The sequence below is a fragment of the Lontra canadensis genome, unplaced genomic scaffold (assembly GCF_010015895.1).
Source record: "Lontra canadensis isolate GAN:19392208 unplaced genomic scaffold, GSC_riverotter_1.0 scaffold37, whole genome shotgun sequence".
NCBI lineage: Eukaryota > Metazoa > Chordata > Mammalia > Carnivora > Mustelidae > Lontra > Lontra canadensis.
In genome coordinates, this window is record NW_022631031.1 from 15,217,478 (window position 1) to 15,245,032 (window position 27,555).

The following is a 27,555-nucleotide window of genomic DNA, read 5'->3' on the forward strand; positions in this document are numbered from 1 at the left end:
AAAAAAAAAAAAAAAAAAAAAGGGTGCCTGGGTGGCTCAGTTGGTTAAGCATCTGCCTTCGGCTCAGGTCGTGGTCTCAGGGTCCTGGGATGGAGTCTCTCATTTGGTTCCCTGCAAGGCCAGAGCCTGCTTCTCCCTCTCTGCTGCTCCCTCTGCTTGTTGGTGTGCTCTGTCAAATAAATAAATAAAATCTTAAAAAAAAAATTTAAAAACCTAAGAAATTTTTTAAAAATGAAAGAAAAAGTTTGATTTTTACCAAATTTGTAGATTCAAGGGAATTCTTCTCTAATCCTTGCAGGCATTTTTGCCTAGAGTAAAATTTGTATGTAAATACAAGAACTTAGAATAGCCAAAACAAGTGGGAAAAAGAACAGTGTTGGGGTACCAATACTACCTAATTTCAAGAAATATTGTAAAGCTACAGTAAAAGCAGAATTGGCATACAAATAGACAAATGTATCAATGAAATAGAAGAGATAGTCCAGAAGTAAACCCACTTATATATTGATAACTGATTTTAACAAAGCCATAAAAAGCAATACAGTGGAAAAAATAATAGCATTTTTCACAAATACTGCTTGAGCATTGGACATTGATCTACAAAAAGTGGAAATGAGTCCATATTTTGCACCATGTACAAGAATTAATTCAAAATGGCCCAGAGAGGGCGCCTGGGTGGCTCAGTGGGTTAAGCCGCTGCCTTCGGCTCGGGTCATGATCTCAGGGTCCTGGGATCGAGTCCCGCATCAGGCTCTCTGCTCAGCAGGGAGCCTGCTTCCCTTCCTCTCTCTCTGCCTGCCTCTCTGCCTACTTGTGATCTCTGCCTGTCAAATAAATAAATAAAATCTTTAAAAAAAAAAAAATGGCCCAGAGACCTAAATGTGCAACCTAAAACTATAAAGCTAGAAGAAAATGGGAATCTTTGAGACCTTAACTAGGTAATGATTTCTTAGATGCAACACCAAGAGCACAATATGTAAATGGATGAATTGATAAACTAGATCTTATTAAAATTAAAGTCTGCTCTTCAAAAGATACTGGTAAGAGAATAAAAAGAGATGCCACATTCTGGGAGAAAATCTTTGTGAAACATATGTCTAACTAATGACATATTTAGAATATGTAAAGAACTCTTCAGATAAAACAATAGGAAAGTAACCCAATTGAAAAATGGGTAAAATATTTTGATGGATGCTTCATTACAGGATAAATATAGATAGTGTGTAAAATATGAAAAGATGATTAACGTGTGTAGTCAGTAGGGAATGCAAATTAACTTCACTGTGAGATACCATTATGTAGCTATTATAATGGCTAAAGTTAAGAAGACCGACCATATCAAATGTTGGTAAAGCTACACTATATTTTAGCGGTCTTTAAATCCCAAGGTGGCTTCATTTGTAAAAGTCAGGGATTGTAAATAAGTAAGACATGACACTTACTGCCTGCTTTGAATTAGGTCCTTGAGCATCTTGTTTTCCAGAATCTTGGTGGCCCTGTAAAGACTGGAAAGAACAATGGCAGAGTCTAAAACTTACACTGTAAACCATTCCCTACTTTTGGTATGGTTTTGTAAAATAATTTTTTAAATGTAAAGTTTTTATGTATATAGAGCTATTCATTGTAAAAAGGTACAACAATGGGATACTATAAAGTAGAAAGTGAGGATTCTCCAGATACCTGGGTGGCTCAGTAGGTAGGTAAAGCAACTGCCTTTGGCTCAGGTCATGATCCTAAGGTTCTGGGACCAAGTCCTGCATAGGGCTCCTTGCTCAGTGGGGAGCCTGCTTCTCCTTCTGCTTGCTGCTCCCCCTGCACGTGCATGCACTTACTCTCTCTCTCTCTGACAATAAATAAATAAAACCTAAGGAAAAAAAAATGAGGAGTCTTCCTGTTCCCTGCCAGTTGCATTTCTTCTGTAATGCATAGGCGCCTATTTGATGAAAAAAAAAAGAGCAGACAGGAAGCTGTCCTGTTTTTCATTTAACACTTTTGTAACATTTTCCATGTCAGTGCACAAGATCTGTACCTCATCTTTTCAGGGTTGCACATCCCACTGTAGTTTATTTAACCAGTTAATTATTGCTGGATAAATATTTAGCTTGTTTGTAGCTCTTGAATTATAGTCTTTTTTTTTTTTTTTAATTTATTTATTTGACAGATAGCGATAGGCTGAGAGGCAGGCAGAGAGAGATAGAGGAGGAAGCAGGCTCCCCGCTGAGCGAAGAGCCCGATGTGGGGCTCGATCCCAGGACTCTGGGATCATGACCTGAGCCGAAGGCAGAGGCTTAACCCACTGAGCCACCCAGGCGCCCCTTGAATTATAGTCTTGCTATGCATATTGTCACTGTGTGTATTTTATGTGAGTCTTCCTGTAGTATGAATACCTAGATGTAGAGTTGCTGTTTTAAAGATAGAGGCAATTGAAACTTTTCTTTTTTTTTTAGACTTATTTATTTTAGAGAGAGTGCATGTGCACAGCATGGAGGAGCAGAGGGAAAGGGAGAGAAGCTCGAGCAGATTCTGCACTGAGTGCAGAGCCCATTGCGGTACTCGATCTCATAAGATCACTACCTGAGCTGAAACCAAGAGTTGGAGTCTGAATCAACTGCACCACCCAGGTGCCCTGCAATTGAAGCTTTTAATCAGTATTGCCAGTTTGCTCACCAAAAAGTTTGTCCACGTTCTATTTGCATTGGTAGAGTTTGCACCCATTTTCCTACATCCTTGCCAATACTTATATGATCATTTTATGGTCTTTATCGGTTTAGTGTGGTAGATTACATTTCATTGGAATTCAAATATTTATTTCTTTAGACATTCGTTTTTTGAGCAGATGTGTTTACTCAAATTATATTGTGAGTTGATTGTGAGTACATTTGCCCTTTTTTCTACTGGATTTAAAAAATCTTATTTTTTTATCATCTTTGTTAACAATTTTTCTTTTTATGTTGCAAGTATTTCTTCAGTTTGTAGACTTTTTTTTTTTTTTAAAGATTTTATTTATTTATTTGACAGACAGAGATCACAAGTAGGCAGAGAGGCAGGCAGAGAGAGAGGAGGAAGCAGGCTCCCAGCTGAGCAGAGAGCCTGATGCAGAGCTCAATCCCAGGACCCTGAGATCATGACCTGAGCCGAAGAAAGAGGCTTTAACCCACTGAGCCACCCAGGCGCCCCACTTTGTAGACTTTTTAAGCATCATTTGTGGTATCTTTTACTGGTATGGGAGTTTTACATTTTTATCTTATTATTAAATCTGTTAGTTTATCCCATTATAACTTTTAGGTTTCCCTTCTTACCTAGAAAAGTTGTTTGTCTTACAGGATTATGACAGATATTTAGCCAAATTTTCTTGTGCTTTTATCATATTTTTATATTTTACATTTTAATACTTATGGAATTTATTTTTATGTTTGTATGAGGTAGGAACTTAAATTTTCCCCTAATCGATAGGCAATTAGAACAGTTTGATCTTTGGGTAGTGATTTTGCTTGGACAACCTTAGGTTATAGTCTAATTTGAAGTTACATGGTTTGTTTTAGTTACAGCTATGAAGAGGTAATCATATTTCTTCTAGAAGGCAAGAGCCTGTGGAAGGCAAATTTCTTTGCTCCTTTGACTCTGTTTTTTTTTTTTTTTTTTTTTTAACTTGGGTATTAGGTTGAGTCCTTCCAATAGCAGGGCATAGGGGAAGGGAAGCCAGCAAAGAGACTTAGAAACTGTGTCCAAGTCATTTCTGGGACCAGGGATGGAAATGGATTCTTCTGTGGAGAGACTTGCCTTGACAGGTGAGGTAGACTAAGTATTAGCAACAGCTCTGGCTGCAATTTAACTACTTTAAAAATGTTGCTACTGTAAGTTCTGGCTTAGGAAGCTTTTGGTGTTTTGGTGGATTCTGGTTCAGTTTTTTTTGTAGTTTCCTTATATGCATTCTGTTTTCTGCTAACGATCTACTTGTATTTGCTGGAATGTGATGTGTTTTATGTGCTTTCTCCTGCATGTGTGCTGTGGACAAGCTTGGATTGTCTTTGGTCTACCCTTGCTAGCTTACTTAACTAATCACCACCTCTTGAAACCTGCCTTTTAGTACCTCCTTCGCCTAAGAACTCCTTGTAGCAGCCTTATTATTAGCATTTGTATTGTAGTATTGTATTTGTTTATGGTATGTGCCTGTTTCTTATGCCATTCTGTGAGCTCTCTTGGGACCGGGATTTTGCCTGTTGATTAAAAATTCTCAGCTCCATTATTTTGGTATGGTTTGAAGATTTTAAGTCCCAGAGAGTCAGGACATTTTATAAAAATACAGAAGTAGGGTTTATCTCAAAAAGACTAGAGTGTATCTAATTTTTGGTTGAATGTGCTGATACTGGTGTTATAAATATCTGTTTACCAGTATTACTCATCAAAGTTATGGTGAGTTACGTGTAAACAAATTTAATATCAACATAGAATATTCCCTAACACAAATATGAGAAATCTTAAAATGTCTTTTGTAGCACGGCTGGAAATTTTTCAGTGGAACCAAATTTATAAGTCAGTCGTAAGTCGTAAGTCTGGAAAAAATAACAAATACGTGCTTTTTACAGAATATTAAAGAAGTCTATTTGTGTGAATAAAATCAGCTTATCCTAACATTTTAACTCAGAATATTTTAACTTGGAGGGCTATGAAAAAACGTTTATAAAACTGTATCACTCTTTTCATAATTTGATGGTAGTGTGCTTTAACAAATTGTTTATAATCAGAATAATAATGGATTCTTATCATTGTTAACAGTTCTTACGTCATCCCATTCAACCCATAAAATTATCCAGTAATATAAAAACAACAATTATTCTTGTTTTACTGTCTAGAAAGTGACCTTTAAATACTTTCTCAAACTCTTATGGAATCAGTAAGTGGCTGAGATATCCAAAGCAGGTTCCTAATCATCAAATGGCAGTTACTCTCTCAAAATGGGAAAGTCTTAGATTGTGAAATCCATTATCATTAATTTTATTTACTTCTAAGTAGGCTTCTATCCCAGCCACCAAACTGACTTGAAGCCTATTTCAGAATATCTTGATGAAAACATTCACAGGTCTCTTGAAATTGTATACCTATGCAACAGTGTATGTATTTCTCCCTTTTTGCATTATTGACTTTTCTAAGAAGTTATAAATAAATTAAGCTTGTAGGTCTTAACTTTTATAGGTTAGTTTTATAGTTTTGTAGATGCTTTATTAAAATTTTGGTTTAATTTTTTGAAAAAAATACAAAAAGATATAAAAAAGAGAGTAGCAAGATCATGCACCTGTGCAATTGGGGGAGGGAAAAGGGAGAGGGAGAGAGAGAATCTCACATAGATTCCGGACTGAGTGCAGAGCCCCACACAGGGCTAGATCCCATGATCTGGAGATCATGATCTGAGCCAAAATCAAGAGTTGGCCACTGAACTGACTGACCCACCCAGGCATCCCAAAAATTTTGGTTTAAATTTTAATTTCCGCTCTATCACTGAGCTCTGTCAAGTAGTTAATACTAATAAGATTCCTGATTAAATAGAGGTGCAGCTATTTAAAATAAAGTTTTAATCATTCTGTAAAATAAATTACAACTAGGTCTAAATATTTTAAAATCTACCAAACTAAACCTTTAAATTTTAGTTATAAAGCTTTATCTAAATGAGATTCTGTGTGTATTTGCACACCTTTCACACCATACCTTAAGCTACACATTAAAACGTTTTATAGGATTTATGTTATTTTTATGCAGTGAAAAGTCAAAGTTAATGAGATATACATTTAACACCATGTTATTAGTTGACATTTTCCTTTAAAGGATTTAGATCGGGTTTTCTTACCAAGCAAGTATACAGGGCTATAAACATCATTTGTTAAAAATTTAAACTCAATTAGCCAACATATATGCTTTATCATTTTAATCACCTTTTAATATATTAAAAATCTGTGCTATGAAAAATTTTCACTATAAAATTGTCACATTGTGCTTGATATGCTCCTAATATTTTTTGCATTTTAACAGATGAATATATTGCATTGCTGAGTTGTAAAAATTATACAGTAGTATATATGCTATTTAAATGTTATGCAAAATTAGCTGATTTTTACCAGACTTTAATATTTTCTCATTTTTAACAAATTGTCATTTTTCTTTGCTTCTTGATATAGGCATAGGTATCTGTGTCTTCTGTTGTACTTCAGTTATTTAATGCCATGGTATGCAAGGACCCAAACTGATTATAACGCAAGTCACCTAGTATTTTATATGATGACTGACTTACGGTACAATTTATAAAATTTACAGTGGAATAAGTAAGATGCAGATTTCCTCAAACCTCTCTTGACTTACTCTTGTCTTTTTTGTGCTGTTCCAAAAAGTAAAAATTACTAGTTTTTCTGTTTGTTTTACATGCCACTTAGGGTGGTTTAATTGTAGAATTAGTTGTCAACTGTATTGGTCCTACAGGTGGTTGTTTAGGTTCTCCTTTCTTTCACTTGTGCTTTAGTAGGTATTTATGTAGTTTATTAATCAAATAATTTCTTAATTGTAATGTGATCAAATTATTGTATTAAATTATTGATCCTGAAAAGAGTATGAAAAAGTTAAGAGAATACTGTTTTGTTCATTAAATTTGCCGTAGAAAGTTCATAAATTTTCTAAATCCAGCTATTTCTATTTACTTAATGTATTTTCCACACATTGTGACTAGTTTAATTGAGCAGAAAGTAAGCCACTTGAGTGTTTTATGCTAAGTTTTTAAAATATTTCTTGGTATGATTTAATAGGAGATGAAAGAAGACTAAAAAGCAGTTAATGTGTCTATAAATGAGATGGATGACTAATACAGGATAAAATAATACAGTATTAGGAAAATATTTTGAAGCTGTAATAATTATGGGAAGAATTTAGAATACCGTACATTAAAAAATCTTAACCTCAAAACAACCTGTGAGTTAAGTAGGATAGATTTATTATACCCTTAAGGATAAAGCATAGAAGGCTTAGTTAAATTAAGTAAAAATCATTAATACCTTGCAGGTTAGGGAGGGGTTTCTTAAATAGCAAGCATAGACTGTAAAAGAAAATATTGATAAGTATTATACATAAAATAATCAATAGAAAAAAAGACAGGAGTTGTTCCCAAAGAGGAAACCCAAATGATCAATAATATGAGAAGGTGATTAGACTCACTAGGAAAATGGGAATGCAAATTAAAATAATAGCGGGGAAAACAAAAACTAATAGAGGGATACAATTTGTCAGACATCAAATTATCAAAAATTAAAATACCTGACCATATTACATGTTTTCAAGGTTGAAGGGAAGTGGTAATTCTCATACTGCCAGCAGAAGGTAATTTGGTACAGTCATTTTGAGTGCCGTTTGGCAGCATGTTTTTACTCATAAAGGTAAAGAATTGAAACAATTTAAATGTCTGTCAGTAGGGGAGTGTATTAGAAAACCGATGTGGTATTGTGATGGAAATTATACAGCAGTTAAAAGTAATGCAATGGATCTATATAAGTTATAATATCAAAAACATAATTAAGAGTGAAGAAAGTAAGTTGTGAAAATTATATGTTATATTACTATTAATGTGACTGCAAAACCATATATATCTCAAGATTGTATTTTCATGGAAATACATACATGCATGTAAGTGTATTATAAAATATTCCAGAGGGATATATTCTAAATTCATTTAGTAGTGGTTTCTGGAAAGGATAAACAGACCTTAACTGGAATATAATACTGTTTTTTTTTTTTTAATGAGACTTAAACTTGGAAAATATTAATTTCAGTTCTAAGGGGTAAGAACTTGGACATTTGTTAAATTATCCTTTCTACTTCTTTTAAAATTTTATGAAAAAAAAAAAAAAGAAAAGGAAGTTACTAAAAATAGTAGTTGGAAGAGCTAGTACTTAAGCTTATACTCCATTCCCAAGTCTAGAGCTTTTTCAATTAATATGCTGCCTCAAAATTAGAAGGAAAAAAAAAGTAAGATCAAGTGATAAAAAAGGCAGACAGAATATAGTTTTATAGTAATAAGAATCAGGAGAATTATGTGTTTATGCTAAACTTTTTTGAGAGGAAAGGAAAATTGTAAGATAAACTAAAAATGATTATAATTGTATTATTTAAAAATCTGTATGTATGCTGTTATCAAAAAATGTATAGAGAGCAATTTAGGTACTTAGGGAAAAAGTTACCTTAATTTATTGTTTAAAATGTGATACATATTTCTGTTGCATGTAATGGAACACTTTAGATGGTTTGAATTTTTTATATAAAATTCATGAAAATAATTTAATCCAAATTTACAGTCTGACGTCGATCTAAAAAAGTCAAAACTAGCTTTTCTTCCATTTTAAAGTCATTCTTCACAAAAACTTTAAAGCCTTTTTATTTACAGCTTCTCTCCAAGATAAAATGGCAAACCCCAAAGAGAAAACTCCAATGTGTCTGGTAAATGAGTTAGCCCGTTTCAATAGAGTCCAACCCCAGTATAAACTTCTGAAAGAAAGAGGGCCTGCTCATTCGAAGGTAAGGTTATGAAGAGAGGTGGTGAGACATACTTATCAAAGTCTATCAGATTTATCATCTCAGGTTTTAATTGTGCTTCATTGGGGGGTGGAGGGAGGGGCAGCAGATGACCTAAAGGCTTTTAGTTCTATATTAATAATATTTAGAAGTCTGTAACTAAACAATTTTATTGCTCATTATGGTTTACAAATCTCTGTCAGATTTGGTGCTTCGTAAAAAACTTAACAGATAAGGAGGTGTGGATTTTGATTTCTGTTTTGTAAATTAACTTACACACAGAGAAGATAACTGACTTGCTTAATAATAGCTCATATGTGCCTGTGCCAGCACTTGAATATGTGTTCTTTGGCTCCCAAATGCAATGTTCTTTCCATTAAATTAATAACTTTTAAAGTAAAATGGACACAGAGTAAATAGAACAAGTTACCTAGTGAGACATCTTTTCCAGTGTGATATGCAGTTATAAGTTTCATCATTTATAAAAGTTGTATGTAGCAATATTGTTATTTATGCATTCATTTATAATATTGTTCTCTTGAGTGGGAGAGCAATTTATATTTACATATAGCCTCATATATATGTTTATATATGTTATAAAGAAGTCTATAATTAATACATTTATGTTTGAGCTTTATTCATATGTTTTAAAAAGTCTCAGTTGTACACAAATTTCCATGGTACATTTTTAATCTTGGATTTATGATCATAGATTTTTTATGTTGAAACAATTGATCCTCAAATTGGTTAATCTGTATAAAGGAATGGCTATTGGATTATATAATTGTTTTCTAGTACCTCCTTCAAAGTAAGATATGTGAGATTAAACTGAAATCTGTTAATTTTCTTCCCTATTAGAGACTTTTATGAAGGATTTATGGGCAACAGTTTAATTTGTCATTACATCATTTACGTAGAGAATAAAGTTGTGGCCTTGGTCTACCTGTTAAGTCATTTATCCTGACTCTCTTTTGTACCCATTAATTCGTACTCATTTTGTATTCATTCCTGTTCTGCCCTTATCACATTGAACTGTTGCATTTCTTAGAATGGTTCATTTTTTCACATCTCTCTGTTTCCCCTATGTTGTAATGTCTCCCTGCCTTGAAGGTCCTTTTGTTCTTATGCATTTTTGAACACTAAGCTCACACAGCACATCTTCTAAACTTCTGTGAAACTTCTCTGATCCCTTCACTGGGCCTTCAGCAGGACCTGTCTTCCTCAGGTGTAGTCACTGCTGTGCTGTACATGTTGGTTATTACTTTGTACTAGACTGAGCTTTATTAAGGTTATTGTTCTTCTATATTTTATGACTCTTATAGGAACTGTCTTCCTAGCTCCTCATTTCTAATTCCAGGAATTCTTCCTTGAGGTGACTCCCCAGCTTTCAATTTCATGTTCATAGGCTAACCCATGTCACCTCACAGTAATCATTTGTTGATCTTTGGGTGATTCCATCACATTTCTCATGCCTCACTTTTACTCTGACTTATCATGTTTTAATTTTCGATGATTTCACTAAGTAGATGATTGTTCCAACATGCTGACATTTCAGTCATTGTACTTTTGTTATCTTGCTTCCCTCTCCTCTAGCCACTCATTCCTGTGATCATATTTTTTACTTTATCATAACCAGTAACTGCAAGACCCTCCATAGTCTTTTTTTTTTTTTAAAGATTTTATTTATTTATTTGACAGAGATCACAAATAGGCAGAGAGGCAGGCAGAGAGAGAGGAGGAAGCAGGGTCCCCGCTGAGCAGAGAGCCCCACGTGGGGCTCGATCCCAGGACCCTGGGACCACGACCCGAGCCGAAGGCAGCGGCTTAACCCACTGAGCCACCCAGGCGCCCCTAGACCCTCCATAGTCTTAATCTCAAGCATTCAACTCTCTCTGATACCTCGTAACTTTCTAGTTCATTCCCTCTATTTAATTTTAGTACTTCTTCCATAGTACAAATCTATTGATTCTACCACCCTTTTACTACCTCTCACTCCCCTCAGTCCTCATATGGTTCTTACCCAGCTTAAATTCCATATGCTTTGTATGTACACTCAGCAGTCTTCCCCTTGGTTAGCACTTGCTAAGTATCACTTATTTTCTTGGGAGATTAACCAGTTACAGACAATTTACATATTTATGTACATATATATGTTTGTATGTTATATGTACAAATACTTACAGTAGTGGTTATCAACCTTGGTTGTTCATTGAAATCACCAAGGAAGCTTTAAACAACACTTATGCATGAGTCTTACCCTCAGAAATTCTAATTTGATTGGTCTTTGATGAAGCCCAGACACTGGGATTATTTTTAAGTTCTCAGATGACTCAAATGTGCATCCAGAGTTGAGAAACACAAGATAAATGTCTTCAGAGTGGTGTAGAATTATCTTTTCGTACATACTTGTTGATGGGAAGTAATGATCTTTCTTCTTTCCTCCACTGAGTCTTACAGAATCTGAACAACTTAACGCAACTTTTAACATGTGACTATTAAATAACAAATTGTAATGTTTTCCTTGCCCCCTTTTGTTTTTCTGCTCACTTTCAAGTTGAATGCTGAAGTAATTTGGTATCACTTATATTAGTGTGAGTTATTGTGACATTGCTTTATCTCCTAAGTACCTAAATACAGTTCATTTTTTTTTCTTACGGGTTGTCATTTTGACTTTTTCAAACCTGTAAAGAAAGCTATTACAATATAAAGTATAAGGAAGAGAACCAGAAAGAAGACAAAATGTATTTTCTTCTGTTCCTCTATTTCCCAATTTTGAGAAGTTTTCGGTATGCATGAGTCAGTGTTAAGAAAGCTCCAGTAGCTGCACTCTGAGGTTTACTTTGGAATAGGCATCACTGAGGGAGACAGTATCACCCAGTGGCCTTGAAGCCAAGTAGTCTTTTTATTTATTTACTTTTATGCTAGCTAGATTTGTCAAGCTTGATCTTTGCTCTACATTATCCAGCTTATGTGGCTTTGAACAAGTGATTTAGAGTTTCAGTTTTCTCATCTGTAATTTGAGAAATACGGTATCTGTTCTAGTGTAGTATAATGGAATGATGGTTTGTAAATTCTTAGCAACTATGTTGATGATGGGGGTACTCAGATAATTATATCATTGCTTGTTAGTAGACTATAGGATTAAAAAAATCCTTGGCAAAATATCTATTGATATTGATATTTCCTATATCATAGGCACTTTTCCTTAGTCACATCTTCCTACTTTGGTGTCTTCTCTGATGTTTCTCTTTGGATATTGTGGGTACAAGTCCCTTATTAGATATACGTTTGGAAATTATTTCCTCCTACTCTGTGGCTTATCTTTTCTTTTTTTAAACAGCATCTTTAGAGAGCAGTACTTGTTAATTTTGATGAATTCCAGTTTATCCATTTGTTCCCTGTACTTTTGGTATCATGTCTAAGACATCTTTGCCTTCTGCAAGATCATAAGATTTTCTCCTATGTTTTTTTCCTAGATACTTTATTGCTTTAGCTCTTACATTTAGATCTAACTGCCATTTTGTGTTAATTTTTGTATGTCATGTGAGATGTAGCAAGGCTTACTTATTGTTTTGCAAATGGATGTCCAGTTGTTGAAGAGATTATCCTATATTCTTCACAGCGTTGCTGTGCATCTTTGTCAAAAATTAGCTGTCCATGTCTGTGTTCATTTCTGGAGTCTTTTCTGTTCTATTGATTTATTTTCTCATCTTTATGCAGAGGCTGTGCTGTTTGGTTTGCTGTAGCTTTATAGTTCTTGAAATCTGGGAGTAGTAGCCTATTAATTTTGTTCTTTTTCAGATTGTTCCTTTGCATTTTTATATGAATTTAAAATCAGCTTGTCTTTTCTATAAAACACCCTGCTGGGATTTTTGAATAGAACTGCTGTGACTCTGTAGCTCAGTTTGGGGCAAATTGACATGGTAGGAAAATTGAGTCTTCCAACACACCAACAAAATATCTCTCATTTATTTAGATATTATTTAATTTCTCTCAACAATATTTGTAGTTTTCGGTAGTCAAGTATTTTACATCTTTAGACTTATCCCTAAGTATTTCATTTATTTTTTTAAGAGTTTATTTTTTTTTAGTTTGTCAGAGAAAGAGAGAGAGCACAAGCAGGGGGAGTGTCTAGCAGAGGGAGAAGCAGGCTCCCTGCTGAGCAAGAATGTGGGACTTGATACCAGGACCTTGGGATCATGACCTGAGCAAAAAGCAGATGTTTAACCGACTGAGTCACCCAGATGTCCCAGTATTTCATATTTTTGATGCTATTTCCTGTGGTCACGATTTTTAGATTTTAGTTTCTTGTTCTTATTGATTATTGCTCTTGTATAAAAATACAGCAATTTTTGTGTATCAATGCACTGTTCTGAAATCTTGCTAAACTCATTTATCAGTTCGAGTTGCTTTTTAAAAAATTCCTTTTTAGATTTTTTTGGGGGGTTCCACATGTCATTTTTTTTTTTATAACTTTTAAAAAAGATTTTTTTTATTTATTTGACAGACAGAGATCACAAGTAGGCAGAGAGGCAGGCAGAGAGAGAGGAGGAGGAAGCAGGCTCCCTGCTGAACAGAGAGCCCCATGTGGGGCTCAATCCCAGGACCCTGGGATCATGACCTGAGCCAAAGGCAGAGGCTTTAATCCACTGAGCCACCCAGGTGCCCCCACATGTCATTTTTTAATAAAGACATTTTGAATAAATTTCTATTTATTTTATTTTTTATTTTTAAAGATTTTATTTATTTATTTATTTGAGAGAGAAAGAGGAAGAGATAGTGAGAGAGAGCATGAGTGGGGAGGAGAGGGAGAAGCAGGCTCCCTAACTTGGGGCTCGATCCCAGGACCCTGGGATCATGACCCAGCTGAAGGCAGATATTTAACTGATTGAGTCACCCAGGCCCTCATGAAGACAGTTTTTAATCCTACTTTCCAGTCTTAATGTCTTATTTATTTCTCTTGGTAATTGCATTGGTAGAACTTACAGTGCAATGTTGAATAGAAGTGATGACAGCAGACAGATCTCAATCTATTCCTGATCTTATGGGCAGTCATTTTAGTTTCCCCCCATTAATTGTCATGTTAGATGTACCATTTTTGTAGATGCCTTTTATCAGACTGAAGAAATTCCTTTCTACTTAACATTTACTGAGAGTTTTTAACATGAAGAGATGTTGATTTTTGTCATGTGGTTCTACATTGATTGAGATGGTAATATATGGTTTTTCTGTTTTTTGATCTCAGTATTTTGAATTATGTTGACTGACTCTCAAATGCAGACTCTACCCTTGCATTTCTGGGATAAAACACTTGGTTGTAATGTATTAGCTCATTTCCATATTGATGGATCCCATTTAATGTGTTTTTTAAGCTTTTATTTAAATTCCAGTTGGTTAACATAAAATGTGATATTAGTTTCAGGTGTAAAATATAGTGATTCAGCACTCTGTATGGCACCTGGTGCTCATCACAATAAGTGTAGTCCTTAGTCCCCGTCATCTATTCTACCCATCTTCCCACTTACTTTCCCTCTGGTAACCATCAGCTTGTTTTCTATAGTTAAGAGTCTGTTTTGGTTTGCCTTCCTCTTTCTTTTTTTCCTCCTTTGTTTTGTTTCTTAAATTCCACATGAGTGAAATCATACAGTGTTTGTCTTTTTCTGACTGACTTTGCTTAGGATTATTCTCTGTAGTTCCATCCATGTTGTTGCAAATGGCAAGATTTCATTCTTTTTTATGGCTGAATACTATTCCATTTGTGTGTGTGTGCGCGCGCGTGCACGCACACACATACACACACATCTATCTCCCACATCTTCATTATCCATTTATCAGTCAGTGAATATTTGGCTTCTTTCCATAATTTGGCTTTTGTAGATAATGCTGCTGTAAACACTGGGGTGTATGTATCCCTTTGAATTAGTATTTTTGTATCCTTTGGGTAAATACCTAGTTGTGCAGTTGCCAGATTATAGTGTACTTCTATATTTAACTTTTTGAGGAACCAACATACAGTTTTCCAGAGTGGCTGCACCAGCTTTCATTCCCACCAACAGTGTAAGAGCAATCCCCTTTGTCTGCATCCTCGCCAACAGCTATTATTTCCTGTGTTTTTCATTTTAGCCATTCTGACTGCTGTGAGGTGATATCTCATTGTGGTTTTGACTTGTATTTCCCTGATGATGAGTGACATTGAGCATCTTTTTAGGTATCTGTTGGCCATCTGTATGTCTTCCTTGAAAAAATGTTTATTCATGTTTTTTTGCCCATTTTTAATGGATTATTTGTTTTTTGGGTATTGAGTTTTATATATTTATATATTTTAGATCTCTCTGTATCTATTTATATATTTTGGATACTGACCCTTCATTTGATATGTCATTTGCAGGTATCTTCTCCCATTCCATAGGTTGACTTTTATTTTTGTTGATTCTTTCTTTTGCTGTGCAGAAGCTTTTTATTTTGATGAAGTCTCAGTAGTTTATTTTTGCTCTTGTTTCCCTTGCTTTAGGAGATAATCTAGTAAGGAGTTGCAGTGGTTGAGGTCAAGGAAATTACTGCCTTGTTCTGCTTTTGGATTTTAATGGTTTCATGTCTCACAGTTAGATCCTTCATCCATTTTGAATTTATTTTTGTGTGTAGTGTAAGAAAGTGGTCCAGTTTCATTCTTTTGCATGTTGCTGACCAACACCATTTGTTGAAGAGATGGGCTTTTTTCCGTTGGATATTCTTTCCTGCTTTGTTGAAGATTAATTGACCTTATAGTTGTGGGTCCACTTCTGGGTTTTCTATTCTGTTCTGTTGATCTGTGTGTCTGTTTTTATGCCAGTACCATGCTGTCTTGATCACTACAGCTTTGTAATACAACTGGCAGTCTGGAATTGTGATGCCTCCAGCTTTGCTTTTCTTTTTCAAGATGGCTTTGGCTTTTTGGGGTTCACACAAATTTGGGGATCGTTTGTTCTTGCTCTGTGAAAAAATGTTTGTGGTATTTTGATAGGGATTGCAATAGATGTGTAGATTGCTTGGGATAGTATAGACATTTTAAGAGTATTTGTTCTTCCAGTCCATGAACAAGGCATGTTTTTCCATTTCTTTGTGTCCTCTTCAATTTCATCAGTGTTTTATAGTTTTCAGTGTTGTATAGATCTTTTACCTCTTTGGTTAGTTTTATTCCTAGGTATCTTACGGTTTTTGGTGCAGTTGTAAATGTGATTGTTTCCTTAATTTCTTTTTCAGCTTCATTGGTGTATAGAAATGCAACAGATTTCTGTACATTGATTTTGTATCATGTGATTTTACTGAATTTGTGTATCAGTTTTAGCAATTTTGTGGTGAAGTCTTTTGGGTTTTCTACATAGAGTGTCTTGTCATCTGCAAATAGTAGAAGTTTGACTCCTTACTTTGTGATTTTCATACCTTTTATTTATTTTTGTTGTCTGATTTTTGTGGCTAGGACTTTCAGTACTACATTAAATAATAGTGGTGAGAGTGGATATTCCAATCTTCTTCCTGACCATAGAGGAAATACTCAGGTTTTTCCCTGTTGAGGATGATATTAGCTGTGGGATTTTAAAATATGGCCTTTTTTATGATGTTGAGGTATGTTCCCTCAAAACCTGCTTTGTTGAATGTTTTTATCATGAATGGATGTTGTACTTTATCAAATGCTTTTTCTGCATCTATTGAAAGGATTACATGGTTCTTATCCTTTCTTTTATTGATATGGTATAGCACATTGATTGATTTGTAAATACTGAACCACCCTGCAAACAGAAATATATCCCACTTGAACATTGTGAATGGTTTTTTTTTTAATATACTGTTGGATTTGATTTGCTAGTATTTTATTGAGAATTTTTGCATCTGTGTTCATCAGCGATATTGACCTGTAGTTCTCTTTTTTAGTGGAGTCTTTGTCTTGTCTTGGTATCAGTGTAATGCTGGCCTTATACAATGAATTTGGAAGTTTTCCTCCCATTCTATTTTTTGGTATTAACTTTTCTTTAAAATGTTTGGTAGAGGGGTGCCTGGGTGGCTCAATCATTAAGCATCTGCCTTTGGCTAAGGTCATGATCCTAGGGTCCTGTGATCAAAGCCCACATTGGGCTCCCTGCTCAGAGGGAAGCCTGCTTCTCCCTCTTCCACTCCCCCTGCTTGTATTCCCTCTCTCTGCTTTCTCTCTCTCTCTCTCTCTCTCTGTGTCAAATAAATAAATAATCTTAAAAAAAATCTTAAATCTTAAAAAATCTTAAAAAATCTTAAAAATCTGATCTTAAAAAAAAATCTTAAAAATCTTAAAAAAAAATATTTGGTAGAATTTATCTGTTAAACCACCTGGCCCTGGACTTTCATTTTTATTTATGTATTTATTTACTAATTATTTTTATTAACATATAATGTATTATTTGCCCCAGGGGTACAGGTCTGTGAATTGTCAGGCTTACCCACTTCACAGCACTCACTGTTTCACATACCCTCCCCAATGTCCATAACCTAACCACCCTCTCCATACCTCCCCGCCCCCCCCCCCCCCCGGCAACCCTCAGTTTGTTTTGTGAGATTAAGAGTCTCTTATGGTTTGACTCCCTCCCGATCCCATCTTGTTTCATTTTTTCCTTCCCTACCCTCCAAATCCCCAACTCTGCCTCGCAAATTGGACTTTCTTTTTTGGGGAGATTTTTGATTACTGATTTAATTTCTTTGGTTGTTACTGGTCTGTTCAAGTTTTCTATTTCTTCCTCTTTGTTTTGGTAGCTTATATATTTATATTTATCCATTTCTTCCAGGTTGTCCAATGTGTTGGTATTTAGTTTTTCATAATACTCACTAATAATGGTTTGCATTTCTGTGGTGTTGGTCATGATTTCTTTTCTCTCATTTGTGATTTTATTTATTTGGGTCCTTTTTTCTTTTCAATGAATCTGGCTCAGGATTTATCAATTTTATTAATTTTTTCAAAGAACCAGCTCCTGGTTTCATCTGTTCTGTTGTTATTTTAGTTTCTTCATCCTTTACTTTTGCTCTAAACTTTATTATTTCCCTTTTTCTGCTGGCTTTAGGCTTCATTTGTTGTCCTTTTTCTAGCTTTTTTAGGTGTAAGGTTAGGTTGTGTATTTGAGATTTTTCTTGCTTCTTGAGGTAGGCCTGTATTGCTATATATCTCCCTCCTAGGACTCCCTTTTTTTTTTTTTTTTTTTTTTTTTTTTAGAGGGAGAGAGAGAGATAGATCGCAAGTAGGCAGAGAGGCAGGCAGAGAGAGGTGGGGGTTGGGGAAGTAGGCTCCCTGCTGAGCAGAGAGCCCGATGTGGGGCTTGATCCCAGGACCTTGAGATCATGACGTGAGCCGAAGGCAGAGAGGCTTTAACCCACTGAGCCACCCAGATGCCCCTCCTAGGAATCCTTTTGTTGCATCCCAGATGTTTTGGATCATTGTATTTTCATTTTCATTCGTTTTCCATGTATTTTTTAATTTCTTCTTTGATTTCCTGGTTGACACATTCATTGTTTAGAAGCATGTTGTTTAACCTCCTTGTATTTGTGGTCTTTCCAAATTTTTTCTTGTGGTTGACTTTAAGTTTCATAGCTTTGTGGTCAGAAAATATGAATGGTATGATCCCAATCTTTTTGTACTTGTTGAGGCCTGTTTTTTGATCCAGTATGTGATCTGTACTGGAGCATGTCCCATGTGCACTTGAAAAGAATGTGTCTTCTGTTTCTTTAGGATGGAGTGTTCTAAATATACCTGTGAAGTCCATCTGTTTCAGTGTGTCATTCAAAGCCCTTGTTTCCTTGTTGATCTTCTGCTTAGACGATCTATGTAGTGCTGTAAGTGGGTATTAAAGTCCCCTACTATTATTGTAGTATTATCAAGGATTTCCTTAATGTTTGTTATTAATTGTTTTATGTATTTGGGTACTCCCATGTTGGGGGCATAAATATTTACAATTGTTAGATTTTTCTTATTGGGTGGTACCTTTTATTATGATATAGGGATCCTCTTCATCTCCTGTTACAGTCTTGGGTTTAAAATCGTGTTTGTATGATGAAAGTATTGCTACTCCAGCTTTCTTTTGACATCCATTTGCATGATAAATGTTTCTCCATCCCCTCACTTTCAATCTGCAGGTGTCTTTAGGTCTAAAATGAGTCTCTTGTAGGCAACATATAGATGGCTCTTGTTTTCTTACCCATTCTGACACTTTATCTCTTTTGATTGGAGGATTTAGTCCATTTACCTTCAGAGTAATTATTGATAATATATTTGTGACATTTTTTAAAAAAGATTTTATTTATTTATTAGAGAGAGAAAGAGGGAGAAGGCGAGCACAAGTAGGGGGAGCGACAGGCAGAGGGAGAGGGAAAAGCAGGCTCCCCGCTGAGCAGGGAGCCTGATGTAGGGCTCAATTCCAGGACTCTGGGATCATGACCTGCTGAAGACAGATGCTTAACTGAGTGAGCCACCCAGGAGACCCTTTAGTGCCATTTTATTACTTGCTTTGTCATTGTTTCTGGAGATTTTCTGTGTTCTTTTCTTGTCTTTGTCACTTCTGGTCTTTTCTTTCCACTCAAAGAGTTCCCTTTAATATTACTTGCAGGGCTGGTTGAGTGGGCATGGACTCCTTAAGTTTTTGTTGGTCTGGGAAACTCTTTGTCTCTCCTTCTATTCTGAATGATAGCCTTGTTGGATAGAGTATTCTTGGCTGCAGATTTTTCCCATTTAGCATGTTGAGTATATCATGTCACTTCCTTCTGGCTTGCTAAATTTCTTTTTCTTTTTTTTTTTTTTTTTAAATATTTTATTTATTTGACAGAGAGAAGTCACAACTAGGCAGAGAGGCAGGAGGAAGCAGGCTCTCTGCGGAGCAGAGAGCCCGATGCGGGGCTCGATCCCAGGACCCTGGGATCATGACCTGAGCCAAAGGCAGAGGCTTTAACCCACTGAGCCACCCAGGCGCCCCAGGCTTGCTAAATTTCTTTTGAGAGATCTGCTGGGTAGCCTTACAGGTCTTCCCTTTGTACCACATCTTCTTTCTCCATTCATCAGATGATGGACGCTTTGGTTGTTTCCATAATTGGCTGTTACAGATAATGCTGATATAAACATCGGATTACATATATCTTTCTGAATTAGTGTTTTTGTATTCTTTGGGTAAATACAAAATGGATCATAGGGTAGTTCTATTTTTAACTGTTTGAGGAACCTCTATACTGTTTTCCAGAGGAGCTGTGCCAGTTTGCATTCCTTGTTTTTAATATTTTGTGGAGGATTTTTACATCTGTCTTTATCAGAGATCTCGGTCTGTAGTTTTGATTGATATTGTTTTCCCTAATAATATCGTACTCTTTTTTGGGGAAGACTTTATGTGAACTGGTATTATTTCTTCCTACAATATTTAGTAGAATTTATCATTGAGACCATCTGGGCCTGGAGTTTTCTTTGAGGAAAGATTTTAAACTACATATTCAATTTCTTTAACATTTATAGGACTATTTGGATTACTTATTTCTTCTTGAATGAGCTTTAGTAATTGTGTCTTTGACGAATTTAAGTTGTTGAGTTTATTGGTATAAAGTTGTTAAAAATACTTCCTTGTTATCTTTTTAATACTTTAGGAATCTGGAGTGATGTTGCTTCTCTCATTTCCTGATATTAGTGATTTATGTCTTTTTTTCCCCAAGATTAGTCTGGCTATAGGTTTACCAATTTTATTGATCTCTGCGAAGAATCAGCTCTTTTTTTAATTGATCTATTTGGTTTTATTTCTATTTGGTTTCATTTTCTGTTTCATTGTTTACTTTTATCTTTAGTACTATTTTTTCTGTTAACTTCAGTTTTTTTTTTAATTAAGATTTATTTATTTGTTAACGAGTGTGTACATGCGTGTGTGAAGGGTGGGGGCAGAGAGAGAATCCAAGCAGACTCCCCATTGAGCACAGAGCCTGGCATGGGGCTTAATCCCACAACCCTGAGACTTGAGCCGAAATCAAGAGTCAGATACTTAACTGCCTGAGCCCCTGTAATGTCAGATTTGATTTGCTCTTCTTTTTCTAGTTTCTTAAGATTGAAGCTAAAGTTAACTTGAGACTTTAGTTTTCTAGAACAGGCATTTAGTTCTAGAGAGTTCCTCTTAGAACTATTTTAATGTAATCTTCTAAGAAGTAGTATTTTCATTTTTATTCAGTTTTAAAACCTTCTAATTTCCATTTTGATTTAATCTTTTACCTATGCGTTATTTAGAAATATATTACTTAGTTTCTAAATGTTTGGAGATTTTCCAGAGAATTTTCTGTTATTAGTTTCTAACTTAATTCCATGTGGTCAGAGAACATACGTTGCTTCATTGAATCCTTTGAATTTACTGAGACTTGTTTTATGGTCTAGAATATCTTCTTTCTTCGTGAATATTTTGTGAGAAATTGAGAGCGGATGTATTTTCTGCTCTTTTTGGGTAGAGAGTTCTAAAAATGCCTATCAGGTTTTGTTGGTTTATAGTATGTTCATTTCTACTATATTCTTTGTGATTGCTTATTAATTGCTATGTGACCTATTAAGGGGACATTGTATTTCTGATGTAAATTGTGGATTTTTTCTTATTTCTCTTTGTAGTTCCATTTATTTTTGCTTCATATATTTTGAAGCTGTGTTATTAGTTAATAAATGTTCTAGATTGTTATGTCTTCTTCATTAATCGGCCCCTTTATCCTTAAGAAATTACCTTTGTTATCATTGGTATTAATCTTTACTCTGAAATCTACTTTGTTTGATATTAATATAGTCATCTAACTTTTCATTGACTTATGTTAGCATGATACATTTTTTTCTGTCATCTTTATAGTTGAAATGCATTACTTGTAGGAAGCATGTAGTTGCATTTTGCTTTTTTTTAAAGATTTTATTTATTGCAGAGAGAGAGAGAGAGTGAGCACACACGAAGGGCAGAGGGCCAGTGGGGGAGGGAGAAACAGACTTCCTGCCTAGCTTGGAACCCAGTGCTAGGCTTAATCTCAGACCCGAGGATCATGACCTGAGCTGAAGGCAGATGCTTAACTGACTGAGCCAACCAGGCACCCCAGATTTTGCTTTTTCTTTTTTTAATCAAATTTGACAATCTCTGCCTTTTAAGTGGCAGCATTTACATCCTTTTGTTTTAATTTTCACAACAATTTTTTTTTTAAGATTTTATTTATTTATTTGACAGAGATCACAAGTAGGAAGAGGCAGGCAGAGAGAGAGGGGAAAGCAGGCTCCCCGCTGAGCAGAGAGCCCGATGCGGGGCTTGATCCCAGGATCCTGAGATCATGACCTGAGCCGAAGGCAGAGGCTTTAACCCACTGAGCCACCTAGGTGCCCCAGATACATTTGTATTTTATAGAATGTTCATGTTGGTGGTGGTCACAAGGATAGTTTGAATGGGAATGTCTTACGTTAAGGGGATGGTGTTAGAATGGTCTTACAGTAATTTAGGGGAGAGAGGTTGATATTCCTTGCTAAGACATTGGTGAAGAGCATAAAGAGAGGAGGCCAGATCTGAAAAATATTTTTGAAGTTGAATCAGCAGCTTGATAACTGGATGCAGGTGAGAATGGAGAGAGAAATGGAGACAAGGAAGACCTCTTGAAGGTGTATGGCTTGTGAGCCTAGGAAAATACTGACATCTAGAAGATTAGGAAGCAGAAAAGGTTAAATCATATGGATTAATCATGGGTAAAACCAGATAAATCTAGATTATGGTATATTCTTTTGTTGTGTTTTTTTCCTTTCATGACATTGACATTTTTTAAGAGTTTAGGCCAGCTGTCTTACAGAATATACCATAATCTAGCTTGTCAGATTTTCTTCCTGTGATTAGGTTCAGGTTAAGCATTTTTGGTCAAGAATACTAAATGCTTCTCATTGGATCATATCAGGAGGTACATGGTATTAGTTTGTATGATTATTGATGATGCTAACTTTAATCACTTGGTTAAGGAATGTTCTACCTGATCTCCTTCATGCAAATATATGTTTATTTCTTTTTAATTAAAAAATTTTAAATTAAATTAAAAATATCTTTTTAATTAAAAGTATCTTGGGGTTAATATTTTGACCCCAAGAATTAAAGAATTAAATTTAATTCTAAATTAAGAATTTAGAATTTAGAATTGTGAGAAAGAATAAATCATCATGGGGGTTCCTGGGGGCTCAGCCCATTAAGTGTCTGCTTTGGCTCGGGTCATGGTGTCAGGGTCCCCCAAGTTCAGCAGGGAGTCTGCTTGTCCCCTCTGCTTCCTCTCTGCACTCATGCTAGCACTTTCTCTCTCTCTCTCTCTCTCTCTCTCTCTCTAATCCTAAAAACAAAAACAAAAACAAACTTGATAAATACTGAAACCCCCAGGAAGGAAAAAGAAAACAAATTTAGGAGTTGAGTTTACTCCACTGATGAGGGCAGCTTGGCATGCCGTGACCTTGGTTGGTGTCCGAACAGCCAGAAGTTGAAACAGTTACGAACTATAGGACTGTGGGAAATTAATTCTCTCTGAGCCTGTTCCCTTATCTCTGCATGAAATTGAGAGCAGTTCTTTCGTGGGGCTGTCTCGAGAGTCAAACAAAAATTAATTAATTAAAAGTATCTTGGGGTTAATATTTTATATTCCTACAAAGTAGTAGGCTTTCTGTGGAAAACAGCAGATTGTGTATTCTGTAACTTGATCCTCAATATTAGAAGGTGAACAATAGGTTTTGAACTCTCATGGAAATAATGGTGTGAATGGAATATTCAGATGATATAGGAAAGAGTGGTTATGAAATGAAGATGGACAAAAATAACTTTTGTACCACACCAAGTGGGACCATTGAAAGATTTTTAACCTGAGGTTGGTTGAGGTGATACAGTTGGATTTGAGGAGTTTTGTTTGTTTGTTTTTAGAGAGAGAGCTTTGAGAAATATTTGTGAGGTTAAAATTAACAGAATTTGGTGACTGGTTAAATGTTGATTGTGGAGGATTGAGAGTTTCCTGATGACATAATATTTAGAAGGATTTCCTGACTCTTTGACTAGATTGTACTAAGTATGACATTTAAGGTATTAGATTTTATAAGTATTACAGAGGCAGGGCCTTGTGGATTCTCTTAGTTTCTCATCTTCCTTTACTTATTCTGCTCTTATGAGGAGTATTTGAATGACATTAACAATTCGTTCTATTTAGGGAAGTGATTTCTTCTTGCTTTATTCTACCCCAGATGTTCACTTAGTGCTGCTCCTATGCCTTTGAATGGATAGAACAGGATCTGGTACAATCTCTTAAAATGATTTCACTAGGTGGAATAATATTTTTGTGCAAGTAATTTGTAAGGTCACCCCTAGCTCTAAAATTTGATTCTATGGTATATCTGTTTTTCTCTCAGGCAGCATATTTTATTTCCTGAAAATTTTAATATTTTCTGTCTCTTTATGTTTTTCGAAGATGTTCTCAGTGCAACTGAGTCTTGGTGAGCAGACATGGGAATCCGAAGGGAGCAGTATAAAGAAGGCCCAACAAGCCGTTGCTAACAAAGCTTTGACTGAATCAACACTTCCCAAACCAGTTCAGAAACCACCCAAAAGTAATGTTAATAATAACCCAGGTATGGCACTTACTTGTTTCCTTCTGTTGTATTGTTGTGTTCTATATGTGCTGTTCTCTGTATTTTTCTTTATAGCAGGCCATTTGTATAGTCAAGAGGTATTAATAGCACACACACACGCAAAACAACTGAATAGTAATTGAAGGTGAGAGAATGAGGAAGGTAATTATAATTATTTTAAAAATTTGCTTTGTTAATACTCTAAAGATGCATTATTTACTTTTTAAATGTTGCAAAAATACATTTGGTTACAAAGAACAGAAAGTATGATTGAGGTTTTTTTTTTTTAGGTTTTTAGTTTTAATTCCAGTATAGTTAACATACAGTGTTATGTTAGTTACAGATGTACAATATAGTGATTCAAAAAGTCTACACATTACTCAGTGCTCATCCTGATAAGTGTACTCTTTAATTCCTGTCACCTATTTCCCCCATCCCTCCACTCACCTCTCCTCTGGTGACCATCATTTTGTTCTCTGTAGTTAAGAGTCCATTTCTTGGTTTGTCTCTCTCTCTTTTATTTCCTTTGTTCATTTGTTTTGTATCTTATATTCACATATGAGTGAAATCATACAGTATTTGTCTCTCTCAAACTGACTTATTTCAATTAACATAATACTTTCTTGCCCCACCCATGTCATTGCAAATGGCAAGATTTTACTCTTTTTTATGGCTAAGTAATATTCCTATGTTCCGATATCTATCTATCTATCTATCTTTCTGTCTCCTGCCTCTTCTTTATCCATTCATCTATGGATTGACATAGATGCTTGTCTATGCTTGGGCTGCTTCCACAAGTTGGTTATTGTAAATAATGCTGCAATGCCTGAGTTTTTTATAAAATAAAGGTAGAGGGGGCACCTGGGTGGCTCAGTTGGTTAAGAGGCTGCCTTCGGCTCAGGTCACAATCCCAGGGTCCTGAGATCAAGCTCCTTATCAGGCTCCCTGCTCAGCAGAGAGTCTGCTTCTCTCTCTCCCTCTGCCTGCCGCTCCGCTTACTTGTGTTTTCTCTCTGTCAAATCAATAAATAAAATCTTTAAAAAAAAAGAAATGATTAATTTCTCTTTTTATATAATATATAAAAATGTATAGTTTAATAATTAAAAATAGATATTCTTTACTTTAGCTTAATAAAAAATTATATAGTTAGGCCTAAGCATCTTATTTTGCTTGTTGGTGTAGAAACGGTTGATAGAACCGCTCAAATTTAGAATACTTATGGAAGTTTATTTTTTATTATTATTATTTTTTTAAAGATTTTATTTATTTATTTGACAGAGAGAGATCACAAGTAGACAGAGAGGCAGGCAAAGAGAGAGAGGGAAGCAGGCTCCCTGCTGAGCAGAGAGCCCGATGTGGGACTCGATCCCAGGACACTGAGATCATGACCTGAGCCGAAGGCAGCGGCTTAACCCCACTGAGCCACCCAGGCGCCCCTTATGGAAGTTTATTAAGAAACCCACAAATCCAAAAAAAAACCTGTATGTGATATAATGCTAAGTAAACAAGTTTTCCAATTTTTATCTCCTAAGAATAATTTTAAAGAGTTGTTCCGGTTGCGTGTGATACCAACAACATTGTGCATCCAGTCATCTGTTTGGAAGAGACAAACCTATATTGGACATAATGCATGAATTGATAACATCAAGTTAATAAAGTTCCATAAGTTTAGTACTAACCCTATATCCATTTACTCATTAATTTATTAATTTAAGAGTTTACCTTCTAACAAATAATACTTCAGGTATTTTTTTGATGGAGTAAAAAATAACTTTTTCCTGCCACAAATGACTCTGTATATTTAATTAGAGTCCATATGCTCCTGCTTATAATCATCTACTGCTTCTTTCTTTCTCATGTGGCATATGCTAAGTAGATATAGTCTGTTCTTTCAAGGACAGCTTTTTCCAAAACTGCATGAATTTCCTATTACTCCTTTTGCTTCTGTTCAACTGATTGTAGTATTTATTAAGGAAGTTTAAATAAGCAAAATATTACTACAACAAAGAAAAACACCCATTCTAGTCATTTGAAGTTGGTAAGAGACAGTCTGCTTTTATAATTTTTAAAAATCTCTTTAGATTACTGATTGATCATTAGTACCACACTGCTTTCTCTTTGTATTAAGCACTTGCTTTTATATATTTAAGAGATATAAAACATTGTCCTTTTCTGTGAAAATTTTACACTTGTATACATAAGGCACATAATTTAATGGTAAGGATTAAGTACCAAGTGAATAATAACACTCATCAGTATTATAAGTAATGATAGACATGGATGGGAGTACTTGAGGGAAGATAACGTCCTTGAATGGAGAGTAGGCAGGTATAGAGTTGAGGAAAGAATATGCTAGGCAGGGGCGCCTGGGTGGCTCAGTGGGTTAAAGCCTCTGCCTTTGGCTCAGGTCATGATCCCGGGGTCCTGGGATCGAGCCCCGCATCAGGCTCTCTGCTCAGCGGGAAGCCTGCTTCCCTTTCTCTCTCTGCCTGCCTCTCTGCCTAATTGTGATCTCTGTCTGTCAAATAAATAAAATCTTAAAAAAAAAAAAAGAATATGCTAGCTAGAAGGTGAGGAAAGGCATTGAAAATAGGATGTGGATGATAGTTTTGGTAAAAAAAAAAAATTGGGGGGCATGGTTTTAATTAGAGCAGGTAAGTGACTAGGAAGAGATAAGACTGGAGATACAGAAGGGATGAATTGTGATGGACTTGAATGCCAGGTTTAGGAGATCAGATTTTATCTGTAGTTTAGGTGACTAGTGTTCACGAGCTAGTGGATGATGTGTTTAAAACAGCATTTTAGGAAATTCAGTTTATATGTGGCTTGAAGGTGGAAAATACTAAAAGCAAGAACAGTTAGGAAACCATTGCCATAGTTTATGGGTAAAGAAAAGAAAAGAAACTCCCGTGCATTGAGTACTATATGCTCCCTGCTCTATGAGAGCTTTGGGAATGGCAGTGGAAATGGAACAGAAGGACTAGTGTTGTTGATCCAGTGGTTGAAGCCATAATAGAGAGCGAGCTCTTGGGAGCATACAGTGTGAAGCAGGAGCAGTGTGTGCCTATCTCTGCATCAGGCCCACTTTAGAGGATTATAATGGGAGGTAAACCTGCAAGGGAGTCGGGGGGAGGAAATAGGAGAGTCCGAAAGACCAGTGGAGATGAGTTTCTGCTGTTGAGTGCTGCAGTGAGCTGAGAAAACGAGTAGCTTTTTGAAGGTAAAGTTACGTGCACAAATTATAATTATAAAGCCTTAATGGTTTTTTGCACTGTGAACACTTTACCAGTACCTCAGGCTTTATCAGTACTCCAGAAGCTTCCCTCATACCCCCTTCAAGTGGTCATACAACTCCAAAGGAAGCCACTATTCTGTTTGTCGGTCTTAAATTCATTGTGCCTGCT

The 27,555-nt window shown here is 35.5% G+C and overlaps 1 protein-coding gene across 8 annotated transcripts in view; it reads left to right on the top strand.

The window, feature by feature from the left end:
* STAU2 (staufen double-stranded RNA binding protein 2) overlaps positions 1–27,555 on the top strand; it is a 318,840-nt gene that overhangs the window by 37,400 nt on the left and 253,885 nt on the right. For 3 of the 8 annotated variants that reach the window (XM_032869181.1, XM_032869186.1, XM_032869187.1), the window contains exons 1-3: positions 3,678–3,788; positions 8,417–8,547; positions 23,992–24,151. In XM_032869181.1, the coding sequence (XP_032725072.1) occupies positions 3,749–3,788; positions 8,417–8,547; positions 23,992–24,151 (331 nt within the window). In that variant the 5' untranslated portion in view covers positions 3,678–3,748. Of the gene's footprint in view, positions 1–3,677; positions 3,789–8,416; positions 8,548–23,991; positions 24,152–27,555 lie in introns of those variants that run through there. The other 5 variants (XM_032869185.1, XM_032869184.1, XM_032869189.1 and 2 more) reach the window with 3 other exon arrangements.